Source organism: Panthera pardus, unplaced genomic scaffold (assembly GCF_024362965.1).
Source record: "Panthera pardus isolate Hobbes unplaced genomic scaffold, ASM2436296v1 HiC_scaffold_24, whole genome shotgun sequence".
Lineage (NCBI taxonomy): Eukaryota > Metazoa > Chordata > Mammalia > Carnivora > Felidae > Panthera > Panthera pardus.
In genome coordinates, this window is record NW_026526810.1 from 24,415,295 (window position 1) to 24,431,719 (window position 16,425).

The 16,425-nt window shown below is 49.1% G+C and overlaps 1 protein-coding gene across 2 annotated transcripts; it reads left to right on the plus strand.

The window, feature by feature from the left end:
• Positions 1 to 1,022: 1,022 nt before the first annotated feature.
• Positions 1,023 to 14,040, plus strand: UBL7 (ubiquitin like 7). Of its 2 annotated transcripts, none has more exons than XM_019441472.1 (11): positions 1,023 to 1,150; positions 2,731 to 2,943; positions 3,744 to 3,875; positions 6,919 to 7,001; positions 7,809 to 7,893; positions 8,421 to 8,478; positions 9,572 to 9,705; positions 9,965 to 10,014; positions 10,256 to 10,423; positions 10,993 to 11,115; positions 13,792 to 14,040. In XM_019441472.1, exons 1-11 carry the CDS (start codon positions 1,063 to 1,065, stop codon positions 13,927 to 13,929), a joined length of 1,272 nt encoding a protein of 423 aa, XP_019297017.1. In that variant the 5' UTR covers positions 1,023 to 1,062; the 3' UTR covers positions 13,930 to 14,040. The 2 variants fall into 2 exon arrangements, with proteins under 2 accessions (XP_019297017.1, XP_019297018.1); XM_019441473.2 differs by having other exon boundaries at positions 3,756 to 3,875.
• The last annotated feature ends 2,385 nt before the right edge of the window (positions 14,041 to 16,425 follow it).

Sequence of the window (16,425 nt, forward strand, 5' to 3'; positions counted from 1 at the left end):
TCCAGACCCTGTGGTTTGCTCTCCTCAGACAAGCTATCCCGCTCAGTTGCTGCCCCAGTCCCAGGCTTACATTAGAATGTTCTAGAATTACACTTCTACGTTTGTGCACACCAGATCAGCCTTCAGCTGCTATGATCAACCTCATTCACTTATATTCGCCTGTTCTTTTGCTTTCCTTAGTCCTTGAATTAATTCTCGAATAGAATCCAATTAGAAGTGGCCCCTCTTGGGGCGCCTGGGTGGCTAAGCAGGTTGAGCACCCGACTATTGATTTCAGCGCAGGTCATGATCCCAGGGTCACAGGATCAAGTCCTGCCTCGGGCTCCGAGCCGAGCCCAAGATTCTCTCTTCCCTTCCCTCGCTCTCAGATTTAAAAAAAAAAAAAAAGTAACTTTCTTCAACATTTTAGCGCTAATTCTAATTTCTGTGCAAACGCAAACCAATTCTAACCATGCATTTAAAATATGCAGTTTCTCTATTACAGTTCAGTGGAAATTCCCCTCTCCAAATTGATTCTATGAATGACTGTTATATAAACCTCACCACTGCATGGTGAAGCAAGGATTCCGACTTAACAGCGGACCCACGTTTACAGGGAGTCGTCCTTCCGTTCCTGCTTTTGCCTCATTGGTAGACTGGCTGCGAGAAGCGCAAAAGAGGATGCCTTCATCCGAGAGCCCTCGGTTTTCCAGGGGAGGGCCGCAAGGTACCACTGGGTGTGTCTGAAGAGGCCGCTAAGGGAAGGCGGGTGGCGAGCGTCGGAGCAGGAGGGGCTCCGGGAGGGGCCTTCCCTCTGGCGGCGCAGTAACAACCCAGCGCTGCCGGAGGACTCTGCATGCTCCCGGGGACGGCGCCAGGCCCACCTCCCGCAACTCGCGCCCTGGAACGCAGACAGGAACCAGGCCTTTCACCCGCGAAAGCCGCAGCTGTGCCCCGCGCGGGAAATTTCAAGGGACTCGGAAGCCACGCCCACCCCAGAACCGGAAGCTTTGCAATTAGCGCCACCAGCAGACAGGGGATTTAGAAGGGACGGGGCCGCAAGCAGAAACTGCAATTCCCAGAATGCAGCGCAGGGTTTCCGGTTTCCGGCGAGAGGACCGGAGTGTGTTTACACCGGCGGCTCTGCGGCCGGGTTCCTTCCGCGGGACGGGTGAGGGCTCTGGGCCCCGGGTTGCGCGGGCTCGACATGTGTCCATTAGTTAGCTGGTTCCGTGGGAGTGGTGGGGTCGTCACCTAAGAGATCGTGCTCCTGCCCCACCATTAGCTGTCTGTAACCTTGGGCCAGTGACTTCACCTTTCTGAGTCACGGTTCCCTTGTCTTCAATGTTTAGTTGGTAATGCCTGCCTCAAGGAACAGTTGTGAGGATAAAATGATATGGTATATAAAAAGACCTATTTATTTCCTTCCTTCTCATAAACCTGGAGATCGGTACCTTGAGGATGCCTTGGGGTCTGCTGTGCAGCTTCAAAGCCACACGGCCTTTTTTTTTTTTTTTTTTAGCTTCCCTACTAGAGGCCTCTTTGGAAGCAATAATGATTATAACGAGGGCTTGCCTTGGAGGATTCTTCCACCCTCAGAGTTTCTGATTCATTTTCTGGGGACCCACATCTGCCAAGCGTTGGGACAATAAAGGCAAAAATTCTAGTCTTTGCTATCAGGGGCCTTCAGGAAGGCGTTGGGGACTGGGGTTTGACAAGTATATAGATATTTGTAACCCTTTGCCCTGAGGGTATGTGGGAACAACAGAGGAAGGAGGGGACAGAGAAGGTTGTATTTGAGTTGATCTTAGTAGTTTGCTAAGAGGCCAGAGGGAGGAGGAGGAATTATACATGCAGAGTTAGCAGATGAACAGAGATATAAAGTGGGAGCCGTTTGTTAAGACTGGAGGCTTCCTGGGGGTGGACTTAAGTGCTGGGGGGAGGTTAGGGCAGGGCAGGGCTCTGTTGGGGAGGAAGGCTGGCAGAGGGAACAGAAAGAATGTTGTCATAAAACAAAACAAAACATAAAACAAAACAAATGTTGTCATAAGCCAGGCTGTGGAGTTATAGACTTATTCACAGAAGTGGTTTGGAGTCGTTGGAGGAGTCCTAAGCAGAGGAATGTTTTGATAAGATCTATGTTTTAAAGTGATGATTAACTATGGAGAACAAACAGATGGTTACCAGAACAGAGGTGGGTGGGGGGGATGGGTGAAATAGTGATGGAGATTGAGTACATTTGGCATGATGAGCACCGAGTAATGTACACAATTATTGAATCACTAGACTGTACACCTGAAAATAATATAACACTGTTAGCTATACTGAATTGAAAAAAAATAGTGATGAGTTGGGTGGCAGCATGGATATTTGATAGGAAGAGAGGCAAGAGGCAGGGGCTTGTTATAAAGCTATTGCAGTTCAAGCAAGAGTTGATGAAGAAAATTGGAAATAAGGAGTGTACGTAAGGGAGGGGGTTGGATGATCTCATTTGAACCTCACGACATTCCATTTTTATGTCCACTTTAAAGATAAAGAAACCAAGGCCTAGCGAGCTGAAGTTTTTTTGCTGTTTATCATAGGATGGGTATAGAAAGGACCCCAGATTCTAGTTCTGGCTTCCTGATGTTGCACCCTGTGTTTTTCCAACAGTGTCACAATGAATTATCTTTCATTCAGCCCCTTGGTGGGGTGGGGGTGGTGTAGGGTGGCAGTCTGTCCTTTAACCACTAAGGCTCTGTTCCTTTACAGGGAGAAAGAGAGAGCGCGAAAGAGAGAGGATGTCTCTCTCAGATTGGCATCTGGCGGTGAAGCTGGCCGACCAGCCACTTGCCCCAAAGTCTGTTCTTCAGTTGCCGGAGTCAGAGCTGGGTGAATACTCACTGGGGGGCTATAGTATTTCATTTCTGAAGCAACTCATTGCTGGAAAACTCCAGGAGTCTGTTCCAGACCCTGAGCTGATTGGTGAGTCTCTGAAACGGGTTGGGCTGCTGCTCTGCTCTCTTTCTGGGGAGGATACTTCGGGAATTACAAGGGTAAATTAAGAGTTTGGGATTTGTTGCCTCATTAATGTTAATGGTCCGGGGAAGTTAATGGTAGTTGGGTGAATAGAAACACAAACCATGAAATAAAACTATTGGTTGCCATTTCAGTTGCGCATTATACTGAGTTCCTTTATCACAGAGCTCCTTAACCATGACATTGTTAAATTCCTTCCCTGAAAGAGCAAGAATTTGGGGTGTGCTAGGGAAGGAGCAGCTTGTTGGGGGAGGGCCCCAGTATATGGCATTTGAGATGGGTTTTAAAGGATAATTAGAAGGATTTGTGTTTTTGCTTGGTTGGTTGGTTAGAGGGAAGGCAGTAAATAAAGGAAAGGAAGATGGTAAGGGTATTCTAGGTGGAGGAAGAGGGAATTTAAATGTAATGCTAAATTATATCATAAACGTAATTTATAATAGCTGAGGTGTCCAACTGGCAAAAAGTATGTTCTTAGTCATAAAAACACTGGGTTCATCCTTTTTTGTTGTTGCATTTTCCCATTCAATTAAATATCAGTCAGCATGATGTTAAGCTCTAGAGCCTACCTGCGCATAGATTCTGTATTTTATGAGTTTGTACTTGCTAATAATTTGTTACTAAAATGTATTTATTAATAAAGAGTACTTTTTAAAGCACGTATCCTTCTCCAGCTATCCGATCAAGATAAGTTTCTTAGGGGCAGAAACTATCTACACTGTTTTGAAGAATAAAATATAAATGGACAGTTCTCTTTTTAGATCTGATCTACTGTGGCCGGAAGCTTAAAGATGACCAGACCCTTGACTTCTACGGCATCCAACCTGGGTCCACAGTCCATGTTCTGCGCAAGTCCTGGCCCGAGCCTGATCAGAAACCAGGTGAGTAAGGGCCCTTAGACAAGCAGAGTTTCTGTAATGTCTACACTGAAAGGGTCTGTGTGCTCTTGAGGCCTGGCCTGGGTGGAACAAAGAAGTGAGTTACCGAGATAGTGATGGAGGATATCTATTATTACCTAGTGGATTAGTCCCATTGGTAATAGAGTGCAGTTTTGATTTTTTTTTTTTTAATGTTTCTTTATTTTTGAGAGAGAGAGAGACAGAGCACGAGCAGGGGAGGGGCAGAGAGAGAGGGAGACAGAATCCAAAGCAGGGTCCAGACTCGGAGCTGTCAGCACAGAGCCCGACGCGGGGCTCAAACCCACGGACTGGGAGATCATGACCTGAGCCGAAGTCAGACGCTTAACTGACTGAGCCGCCCAGGCGCCCCAGTAGAGTACAGTTTTAATCTATTTGCTGCCAACACCACTAACAGAAGGGGACTTGTTTCTCTACACTTTAAGTTCATTACCCATTGTATTCTAGTGGGGTAGGGAGCGTGTGTCTCTTTAAACTTGTTTAGATTAACAGTTTATTTCTCAGTGAACTTTGGATCTCTTTGTTGTTGTTCTTACTAGAAAAAAGCTGAAACTCCCTGTGCTCTCCTAATGCTGTAGCAAATCTTCCCACAAGTGGCCCTGGATAGCTCACTTCTGCTGTACTGGTAGTTTATTTTCCTGAAGCTTGAAAATATTTGAACAGTACTAAAGTAGCTCTTGGAGAACACTCACAAAACCTCGAATGCCCTTTTGATTTATTAATAAACGGTGCTGCTTGGCATTCATAATTTCAGTTTTGCATCTGTGTTTTAAAAGTGTCCCCAGGGATAAAGCTAAGCTATGTAAAAGAGGTTTGTTAAACTGCCCATCTGACATATTTTTGAAATGTTCATGACTGCTGTGATTGGTTATCAGTCTGAAATATCCCCTCTTTTCAATTCTAAACATCAAGGACAAAAGATCTCTTGTCCACTGACGGGAGGTGAGAAAGAGAAAGGCAGTCTCTGACATTCAAGAGTTGGCCTGGCCCTTGGCTAGGCCTTGAAACATGAGCAATTTCAACAGATCGCCAACACCTGTAAGGCCACTCACTCTGAGACTATAATGGATCAAGACAAGAATAAGATCCCTCTCATTTCTGAACAGAGACAAAGCCCTGAGCGTTGTTCACATCACAGAAGTGACCAAATATCCCTCCATCCTGGCTATTATGTGTGGCTGTTGCTTCTTTACCAGTTACAGCGTTGGCCTCGCTCTAGTTTTCTTTCCTTCTAGCTAAGAATTATTAGCTATCCAATCATAAAATCACCCCCACTTCCTGACAGCGTTCAATCCAGAACAAAACCCTACTTCTTGAAACCGCCCCCCCACCCCCGATCCCGCAGCCGAATCCCAAATCCTATAAATCTTCTGTAACATCATCATATTGCGATACCCCCAATTCTCGTGGTGTGCATCCTTCCCTTTGTACAGAGCAGTGAGCCCAACTTGGTCCACTGCAGGTGTGCCCCTCTCGTCTTTGGCTGGAGGGCACTGACAGAAGGAAAGTAACATTTGTTGCTTCTTCAAGCCAGATTGTTTGTCTTTGATATCCCATTTAATCATTAGACCTGCAGGCCAGGTAACAGCATTAGCATTTGATAGATGAAGAAAAGGAAAGTTAGAAAAGGTATTTATTCAAGGTCACCTACTTAGAAAATTAATGCAAGAGCTGGGATGTGAATCAGGTTTTCCTGGCTCTAGAGCCCACATTCTTTCCACTGGGCTGGCTGCTTCCCACTTCCAAAGAGTGAGGTAGAGATTAGCTCAGAGATGTTACAGAGACAACCACAGCTCTTAGCTGATGACTGGATTCAGATATTAAGAGTCCTTTTCCTCCTCCCTTTGGCCTGGAGTTTTATCTTTGAAACACGTGCATGTTTTATTGCGGGGTGAAAATAAACTTAGATCTGAAAAGAAACGGTTTCGCGGTGGCATTTTGGATATTTTATTTTTGAGTGCTCTTATAAAAGGAAGCACATTTCTGGGTCTCCCACTAGATTAGCGCCTGTAGGAGGAGAACCTGTCAGTCCCTCCCTTCCCACCTGGATCCCTTTGATGGTTCTCTGTGGCAGGTTACGGATCTCTTCAGGATCTTACTTAGCCTGCTGTTTGAGCAGGGACGTGTACCGTGAGCCCTGGCCACAAAAAAAAAATGACTTGGGATTCCATCAAAGCACCTCATTCTTTTATTCTCCCATGATTTTGCACACAGTCTCACTGAAGCTTAGAATACCTTCTCCTAGAAAACATCTGCTTTACCAATTAAAACTAAGCCAACGGCTAAACTTTCCCATATATACAAATCATAGTGTCCAAAGATCAGGAAGGAGCTTTGAGTCCCAGTGAAACACTTGCTGTTGGGCGTAGGTGATAACAAGGTTAAGGGGTACAGTGTTTTTTCTTGGTTCTTATATATATGTATATTTTAAGATTAAAAATAATATAGAAGCCTAAAAGAAAATATGACAGAGAAAACAATTAGCCTTGATCCTGCCACCCTCCCTAAGTTCTCTTCTCCCCTTTGTCCCCTTCCAGCCTTGGACCACGTGCACACTGACACATTTTACGGAGTTTTACTAGAGAACATATGTACAACTTCGTGTTCTATTTCTTTCTCTTAACATATTGTGTCAGCATTGCTCCATATTGTTCAGATGGCTTTTGGTTCTTATTTTAAATCGCTGTCTAAAAGTCTACAGAGTTGGCTATACATTCCTCCTTTTCAAATGTAACAAGTCTAGAACTCCCGCAGTGGGATATTGATCAGAGCGGTCTCTTTCAGGTGCTGAGATCCACCACTGCCACCTGAACTTGAATTTGTTTGCCTTGTGTACTGGAGCTGCTCCAAAGAGGGTGTGGTTCTCCCATCTGTGGTGGCATCAGTGGGTTTTTCTGAATGGGCACTCATGTTCTTTGTGGGGTGCTGAGGGAACACGCTGGATGATGCTCTGCATCTGCCGCAGGGACAGGGCCGGGTTGTAGGTAACTGAGTGTCTTGTCCCCAGAGCCTGTGGACAGAGTGGCTGCCCTGAGGGAGTTCCGGGTGCTGCACACTGCCCTGCACAGCAGCTCCTCCTACAGGGAGGCGGTGAGTGTGTGCCGAGGCCCCTTGCCCCAGACTCTTGCCAGGATGGCAGGAGAGGGTGTGAACGCTGGTGAGTGGTGTCGAGTGGGAGCTGGAAGCCTGTTACCATGGCTACTAAGAGTTCCTTGGGGAGTTTTTGTCGTGTCTGTGGGTCTCAGTAGAGCCCTATCACCCCCCAAACAGGCTCTCTCAGCTAGGTCTTGTTGATTTCCTCTCGTGAGAATGATACTACCTCTCCTGATATTGGATTGGCCTCATGGAATGAATATAGTTACAGCCAATGGATCCACATGCTGTTTCTGCCGGGCGTCATTCTTTGACTTTTGCTGAACTGCCTGCCCACTGCTCCTTACCTGGATTTCCTCACTGGGCAAATGTGCTGATGTCTTTCTGTAGGAGAGTTGATAAGCAGAATTAATAGAGCTGCAAACTTCCCGACATATATGCATATGAAATGATAATTTTACAGAGATTGAAAAGGGCTTTTGGGACCTAGAAGAACGTTTGCCATTGGGCTTACAAAGAGAGCTTTTATTTTGGAAGCATTAGAGCTACAGATGAGGGACAGGACTAGAGATTGAAGGTTTACCGTGGTCTTGCTTTCTTTAAAAATTGTTTGTTTCCCCTCCAGTAAGCTATAATCTTAGAGAAAAAAGTTCATGTGTTTCCTGGGGCTATTGTTCCATTGTGGTGGTGTGCATGCAAGCACACAGAGGGAGGAAGCACTTCAGCAGCGTGCAGGTGTTTGCTGAGTGGATTGAGCTGGTTGAGTGCTCAGCACCCCTGCCCCCACCCCCATTTCTCCTGCAGGTCTTTAAGATGCTCAGCAATAAGGAATCTCTGGATCAGATCATTGTGGCCACCCCAGGTCTCAGCAGTGACCCCATTGCCCTCGGTAAGTGCAGGACTGAGCTTGAGGAAACAGGAGTTGTTGGAGAAGGAGAAACAGGGAGAGGCAATTACCATCTTGTGAAGAACCACTGGTCTTGTTGGGGTGAGGGGTAACCAAGATGTGTTACATACACCCAGCCCTCCAAGAGCGGTCAGTGCTGCTGAGAAATCCTGGCCTAGCTAACATCATAAATGAGATGGTAAACCTACCAGATGGGGGCAGCATTTCGCCCCCAGGAGGGAAGACTTCCTACACACTTTGGTGGCCAAGGGAGGAACCCAGATATATGGGGAAGAGAGGCTGATGTGTCGGTATGCAGCATGTGACCTAAGTGCAGAGGGAGGTGGTGAGTGGGGAACACGGTGGAGAACACTTGGGTTGTGCTTCTCGGTGTTTTGTTTCCTCCCCTTCTCATGAGAGCTGCTCTGTGGTCCTGTGTCCCTGTTGAGCTGGTTGCTCTGAGGCCTAAAGCCTCTTCATACCCTCCTAGACTAGGAACAGTCTCTGAGGTGAGCCCTGTTCTCCTTCAGGCGTTCTCCAGGACAAGGACCTCTTCTCTGTCTTCGCTGATCCCAGCATGCTTGATACGTAAGTCTACCCATCTTATTAAAGGGTACTGTGTCTCCTCATGGTTGGGTCAGAAACCTAATCGTCACCCCAGATTCTGCTCTTAGAGCCCAACCCCATCTCTCCCAAAGTCTACCTGTTAAGTATGTCAGCAGGTGAGAAAGAGCAGGGGCTCCCAGTAGACCGACGAAGCCCGGGGACAGGACACGTGGAGATGCGGAGTTGAAGCAGGGTTCTGAGGGAGGTGGCTTTGCAGCCGGGCTCAGTTCAGTGCTCATTCGGTAGACATTGGAGAGCTTTTAAAATATATATATATATATGTAAAAATATATATAAATGTAAATATATATATATATATATATAAAAGTATATATATATGTGTGTGTGTATATATATATATACACACACACATATATATATATATGTGTGTGTGTGTGTATATATATATATATATATATATACTTTTTTTTTGAGAGAGTGAGAGAGCGAACACACACATGCACAAGCAGGGGAGGGGCAAAGAGAGGGAGGCAGAGGATCCAAAGCGGGCCCCATGCTGACAGTAGAGAGCCTGATGCAGGGCTTGAACTCACGATCCACGAGATCATGACCTGAGCCGAAGTCGGATGCTTAACCAACGGAGCCACCCAGGTGCCCTGAGCCTTTAAAATATTTTAAGATGGGGAAAGATGCAGGAGCACTGATCCCTAAAATTTTAGAACTAGAAGGGACAGTACAGGTTATAGACCTTATTTTGCAAGTGAAGAAAACAGCTCCACCCTGGGAAGAGAAGGCACCTGACAGAGGTCATCCAGGAAAGTAGTGACGGAGATGAGACTAGAGAGAGACCCCTGAGCCTCCTTGGCTGTGCATGTCCTATCATGCCTTGCCAGAGGGGAAGGTGAAGCATTGGCAGTGGACCCTAGGACTGGCGGCCTTGCCATTGCTGCTGAGGGCAGGGCAGGAGAATAGAGCCAACCGGTGGGAGGTGCCAAGGAATTTCAAGTCAGGCAAGGGAATGCAGCTGTTTTGAGGGGCACCCAGAACTGCTGGCATGCTGAGGGGTCTCTTTCCTTCTTAGTCACCCTTGTGTTTCTTCCTGCCTCTATCCCAGGTTGGTGCCTGCTCACCCAGCCCTGGTCAATGCCATCGTCCTGGTTCTGCACTCGGTGGCGGGTAGCACCCCACTGCCAGGAGCTGACTCCTCTTCGAGGAGCATGCCCTCCAGCTCGTACCGGGACATGCCAGGTAGGCCCCAGAAAGCGTAACGTAGGCCCCCTCGGGAGCCGGCAGTGGCCCAGGGATTTGCTTTACTCAGCAGCTATGTATAGCTCTGGCAGAGGGCGTTCCTCGGGAACTCTCGGTTTGAGTCAGGGAGTGCATCTGTCCTGTAATTTTCCAAGGGGAGAGATGAAAATGTGAATTTGGAGAGTATCTGAACTGAGATTCTGGAGCTACGCCTGTGCCTTTCTGTTCTTCCTCCCGAAATCTGTTCTCCCTCCTCCAGGTGGCTTCCTGTTTGAAGGGCTCTCTGACGATGAGGACGACTTTCACCCAGTAAGTGGCCTGGCTGCTTGCCATTTAGAGGAGATGGTGCCAGGGATGCGCCTCTCCCTGGGACTTGGCACACCCAAGCCAGGGGGTGGTCTTAACCCCTATGGTGGCCAATCTATGTCATACTATTCCTTTCTGAACCTGGCAGCTTGGGGAGGCTCCTTCTGTTCCTGCCGCGGGGGCGGGGTTCATTTGGGAATGTCTCAGTGCCACTTCCCTGATCCTGGGCACCTCCCTTCTCCAGACCTCCAGGTCCACGCCTTCTAGCAGCACACCCAGCTCCCGCCCAGCCTCCCTGGGGTACAGTGGAGCTGCTGGCCCCCGGCCCATTACCCAGAGCGAGCTGGCCACTGCCCTGGCCCTGGCCAGCACTCCGGAGAGCAGCTCTCACACGCCGACTCCTGGCACCCAGGTATGAAGATGGGGGCCGGGCCCCCAGGGGAGAAGCTCCCCAGCAGTACAGTGAGTTTACCTTTGCTGACCCTAGAGCTAGATCTGGTTTGAGCTGAAGTCTTCCTGGAACCCTGGTGGGGTTCTCACTGCAGCCTGGTCACCCTCTCCCTGACTTGCCTTTAGGGCTTAGCATCCGGGGTGCAGTATAGTCCAGAATTCCTCCCCTCGTCGTTCAGAACCTCCCCTCGCGTAGTGTGCCCTTCCTCATCCTTGACAGGTCTCAGCCATCACCAGCTTAAGCGTTCCTGGTAATGGTCACTCTAGCTGCCAAGGCCATCTCTCCCAATGCTGCGGTCCTAGGCTAGGTCAGAGGCTCAGTTCCATTTCCCTGGGCAGAAGAGGATGGAATCTTTTCTGGCCTCAGCGAGCTTTTAGGCACCCCTGTATGGTTGTCCCACGTAGGTGTCTATTGGGAGGCAGTAGTTGGGTACCCCAGGGAGCCACGATGGGGTGCTGTGATGGTCTCGTGTATGTACTGGAAGATTGAGGTGGCTCTGAGGGTGGCACTAACCACTGATTTGTCTCTAGGGCCATTCCTCAGGGACCTCACCAATGTCCTCTGGTGTCCAGTCAGGGACACCCATCACCAACGATCTCTTCAGCCAAGCCCTACAGCACGCTCTGCAGGCCTCTGGGCAGCCCAGCCTTCAGGTCAGTTTTCCCCACTCCAGTATCCATGCGGCTGCCTGGTTACTTTGAATACGGAGCTTCTTTCTGCTCTCTGGAGGGCCTTCTTCGCTCTAGGAACAGCTGGTGCCTGGCAGTGTGACAGGAGAGGATGCTCCCAGCAAGGGCAGTTTTCCCTGTGGCTTCCACTCCTGCACCCTGTGGCCCTGGCCTGACTCCACTGACTGTGTGGCTGGGACACTTAATGGCCGTTTTAGTCAAAGAGTCATTCATTCATTCCGTGAGCATTGACTGAGTATTGAGTACTGAAATACCAGATCTGGGTCCAGCTCCTGGGGCAGAGGTGAGCCATCATCATCTCTGCCATGGAGGGGTATCAGGAGATTGAAACGGGAGCAGTAGAGCGAGAAGCCCGGCCCAGGCTTCAAGTGAGGGCCTGGGTCAGGCAGAACTTTTCTGAGGAAGGGGCGTTTGAACTGATTATCAAAGAATTGGTTAGAGGTTAGCCAGACAGGAAAGGGGTATTTGGGAGGATGGTGTCCAGGTAGAGGCAGCCACCTGTTGGAGCAAATGTGTGGAGGTACATGTGACATCCCGGAGCCTGCAAGGCCAGAAGGCAGTGTCCTCATGGAGAAGATCCTCAGACGGAGCCAGAGAACAGGGGAGCAGGACCCTGAGTGTGACAGCCCTGAGTGTTTGAGGAAGGAGACCAGACTTGATCCTGTAGTCACCAGGGAGCCAAGGAAGGTTTCAGCAGGGAATGACACCATGGCTGCTCTGCTTCATGGAAAGGTCACTCGAGCAACTAAGTGGAAGACCATAGGAGCCAACGTTTTATTGCATATCTCTGTGCATGAGCTGTCTGCTTCACTCTGTTTCCTTTGCTTTGTTTCCTTCACTCTGTTTCCAAACACTTTGTTTCCTTTGTTTCCTTCACTGTGTTTCCACTCTGTTTCCTGAGCCTGGGGGTGAATGTCATTTCTGGAATTGGTCCAGGGTCATATAGCCATCAAGTGGGAAAGACAGGGTTCAAGCTCCCGTGGTTTCCTCTAAACCTGTGTGGTCCCAGTGGACAGTGAGGGGAATAGGAGCAGGGTCCGTGGACAGCTTGTCTTTTCCATTCCTTCATCTTCCCCAGCTAGATGCCTGTTCACTCTGCTCTCCAGCTCAAGAACTTTCACTGGCTCCACCTGACCAACCAAGTTGGTTTGTGTGGTTTTGGAAAGACCCTCTACACCTCACTGCCTGCCCGCCTCTCTGAATTTGCATTTCATCCCCACTGCCTTCTTCCCACGAGTGAGCACATTGTCTTCCTTAAGTTGTGCACTTCCTCCTTCATGAAGTAGAGATATTGATAAAGCTTTGAAAGTACTAAAAGAAAATGTGGGGGGCACCTGGGTGGTTCAGTCGGTTGAGCATCCGTCTTCGGCCTAGGTCATGATCTCACAGCTCGTGAGTTCAAGCCCCGCGTTGGGCTCTGTGCTGACAGCTCAAAGCCTGGAGCCTGCTTCGGATTCTGTGTCTCCCTCTCTCTCTGCCCCTCCCCTGCTCATGCTCTGTCTCTCTCTCTCTCTCTCTGTCAAAAATAAACATTAAAAAAACTTAAAAAAAAAAGATTTAAAAAAAAAAAGAAAGAAAGGAAATGTGGGTTAATTTCTTTAAACCCTTATAGTGGAGAGGGCCTTTTGTAGCTGAGAGTCAAATCCAGGAGCCGTTACATAAAGAGTAATACATTTTGAGTTTGTAAAAGTGAAGATTTCTGCATAGGAAACCACACCAAACCAGAAGCAAAGACCAAAGGCCAACAACAAACAGGGAAAAAGTCTGTAACACATACCAGGCAAAACTTCACTGGTGTGTAGAATTCTAGTAATTTAGGACCAACAACTCCATAGAAAAATGGGCAAAGGACAGGAACAGGCTCTTCATGGAAAGGAAGTGCTGATTAACGCCATGATTCCTTCCAGCCCCATTTCTTGGAATTTCTCCTGGAGTTATGTGTGTGCATGTAGAAAACGACATTTGTACAGAGGCCGTCACCGTGGCATCGTTTGTAGTGGCAAAGGGTTGGAAACAGCTCAGTTATGGTACATTTCAAGACATGTATGAGTTGGAATATTGTACAGTTATTAAAAAGCTCTCTAGTGGCAAAGAGATCATCAGGCTACGTTAATTATGTTGGAAAAAAGGCAGGTGCTGAGGGTAGAACAGGGTCTAAGAAAAGAGTAGCTACGGGAATATATATTTGTATTTTCTCAAAGATAAGTAAAATAGGTTCTCTGGGGTGGGTATGGGAGTGGATAGAGGGAAACTTTTCACTATGCATCACACTCAAAAACAAAACTAATTTAAAAATGTACCCCCTCCCCCCATCTGTGTGTATGTGTCTGTCTGTCTATACATAGAGCAGGAGAAAGAAAGTAATTTAATTTTTTAAAATTTAGATAGTGAGTAATCTGTGCCTTCTTTTTTGATCCTTATGTTAAATTTTTCCTTTTTTAATTGGGAAAACTTCTCGTTTGTTCTCTAAACTCTCAAGGCCCTCTGGTAGTCTTCCTAGAAGCCCTGCGTTCTGCGGAACTTCACATCAGCGACTTTGCCTTAGGAACCGACCTTCGTCCCTCCCCCTGAAAGAGCAGACCCCGGCAAGTCTACTGAGGATCCCAGCTAACGGCTTCCGCTTGTCCTGTCTTTCTGCAGAGCCAGTGGCAGCCCCAGCTGCAGCAGCTGCGCGACATGGGCATCCAGGACGATGAGCTGAGCCTGCGGGCCCTGCAGGCCACTGGCGGCGACATCCAAGCGGCCCTGGAGCTCATCTTTGCCGGAGGAGCCCCGTGAACTCCTGCTCCTCCTGACCCCCCAGCAAACTGCCAAGGCGGCTGCCCGTGGGAGGCACTCCTGAAGGTGCCCCATCTCTCCTCTCCCCAATACATCTGATGGTCGACCTTCCGCCTTGTCCATTGCTTGGCCGTTCTGGCTGATCTGAGCTGGTGGAGGCAATGGGGCAAGCGTGGTGTGTGGGTCTTGGCGCCGTGGGATCAGGGATTGTGGCCTGCCCCTGCTTCTGAGCCCTGGGTGGAGAATTTTAGACCCACATCACGGGATGCTGTGTGATGCCCACATTCTCTTTTTTGGAGAAGTTTCCAGTGATAGCCCCAGGACCTTTGGTACGTTGGGGTGTGGCAGCCTCAGGACATGCCCAAGGCTGGGGCAGAGCCGCCACCCAGGTCCAGGGTGGCTGCTGTGTGGCGGCTGTGGCCAGAAGAGGCCTGCTCTTCTGAGATGACCCCAGTCTGAGGAGTGGCCAGGTGTCCTTTTACTGTGAGCGGGTAGGGCAGCTCGCCTTCCCACAGGCTCCCACAAGATTCCGTATTCCTCCCCTGGCCTCCTCTCGCCAGGGAGTCTTTGATGCCTATTCTGTAACCACGCCAGACTCTGGGCCTCAGAGCTGTGCCAAGAGGCAGGGCCCTCTTCTCTGTCCTCAAGGCGTAAATACAAGAGCAGTTAAATAACAATACTAAACAACAACACCAACACGAACAGGGCTCAGCTTTCATCTTGAAGAGAGGGCACCAACCCCCAAGCTGCCGCTCCATCTGCCCGAGCTCTCGTTCCCCTTGGCACAGTGTTTCCTACTGCATCGCAGACACGTCCAAGTTGAGCGAGTGGGTTTCGTGTGCTTTGAATACTTTGTCAGGAAAAGATCCTTCCCCTCAGATGGTGTTTCAGTGGAAAGGAGCTCAGGTCTGCACCTGCCCTGTGCCTTAGGCAGACGTCCTGCCCACAGCATCCACCGTCCTGGTCATTCAGCCTCTGCTTGTCACTTCCTGGGACAAGAGGTCTACCACTGATAAGGACTGTCTCTTCTGTCCTTTGGTCCCATCTCTGCCCCGAGGGAGCACACAGACAAGCCTGCTGCCCTCTCTGCTCTGTTAGCGTGGCTTTAGTTAGGGAGAGGGGTGACAATTCACTTGCCCCTTTGGCCTGTGCTGGTTTTGGTGCCTCGCACATCCTGTTCTCCATGAATGACTTCCTTATCAGTGATGCTCTTAAGAGGAGGCGCTCAGGAGGACCCCCTGTTCTAGATATGGCCTGAGTAGCATAGTGTTCTGTCCCTCCTCCAGAAACTGTGAAGTCTTGCCACATTTCCCTCTCCATCCTGGAATTAATGTTGAGAGGTGTTTGCATTTGCTGCAAAGGCTTGGAACTTACCAGGCTTCTTGGTGCTGGGCCTCTTTTGGGCCTCAGTGGTCTACCTGGAGCCCAGCTGCCTCCTTGTGGGTGGGAACAAAGACCAAGAAGGAAGCTCTCTGTCTTTTCACCCAACGTCTCTGGCTTGTTTGTGGTAGAAACAGAGGTCATTTCCAGCCACATGGGACCACTTGCTGACACAGCCCTTCTCCCCATGACACTGCCTGCCTAGAGCTAGGTTCCATTCTGTGGCCACTCATACCCTGCCCCTGGGGACTGCCATCACAAGCACTGGGGCTCAACTCTCCCACACCATCATGCTGGGGGACATTTGAGTAACCCTGCCCTGTCCCTGGAACTGACCCCCCAAATACCAGTTGCACTGTTTCCAAGAATTGAACTGTTTCCACGATTTCCCCTTCCCTTCTTTGTCAGCTCTTTCCTCCGAGGTCTTGGCAAGTTGGCTTTACTTCCTGTGGCCATGTTTTAAATAATATATGTTGAGTCTGATAAGCGCCCACACAGAGCCTGGGGCTTTCCACGGGGCAAGGACTCCTTCCTCACCATTGTTCCCTTTACTCTCCCAAAAAACATTCGTTCAGCCTCTGCTCTGAGCCAGGTAAACCTGATGGGGTCCTTGCTGTCACAGAGCCACGTCATTGGGAAGACAGAAAAACATGTTTACACTAAAGGCTGATGACAGGCAGACGAGGCAGGTCCCCATAGAAAGGGGAGAAAGGGTCCCCATAGAAAGGGTTAGGGTGGGGGTGTGTGAGTGAGGGAGAGCTTCTTGGAGAAAGTGGTGTCTGACTTGAGAGCTGAGGGGGAGGAGGAGTTGGGCAGGAAAGTGTACGTGCTGAGAGGGCCAGAAGCAGGGAGAATACAGCTCCTGTAGCCCTGTGTGGCAGGGTGGATTTTTGAGGTAGGCAGAGGCTGGATCCTTTTAAGCCATGTATAAAGAGTTTGGACTTCCCTCAAGAACACTGGGAGTCACAGGAGATTTTGAGTCCAGGGAGAGTGAGGTTTGCATTGTAGATAGGTCACTGGCTGCTGTGTGTGAACAGGTGGAGAGTGGGTTAGGCTTGAGGCAGGGAGGCCAGTGAGGAAGCTGTGATCGATCCACTAAGCACTGACCGTGGGCTT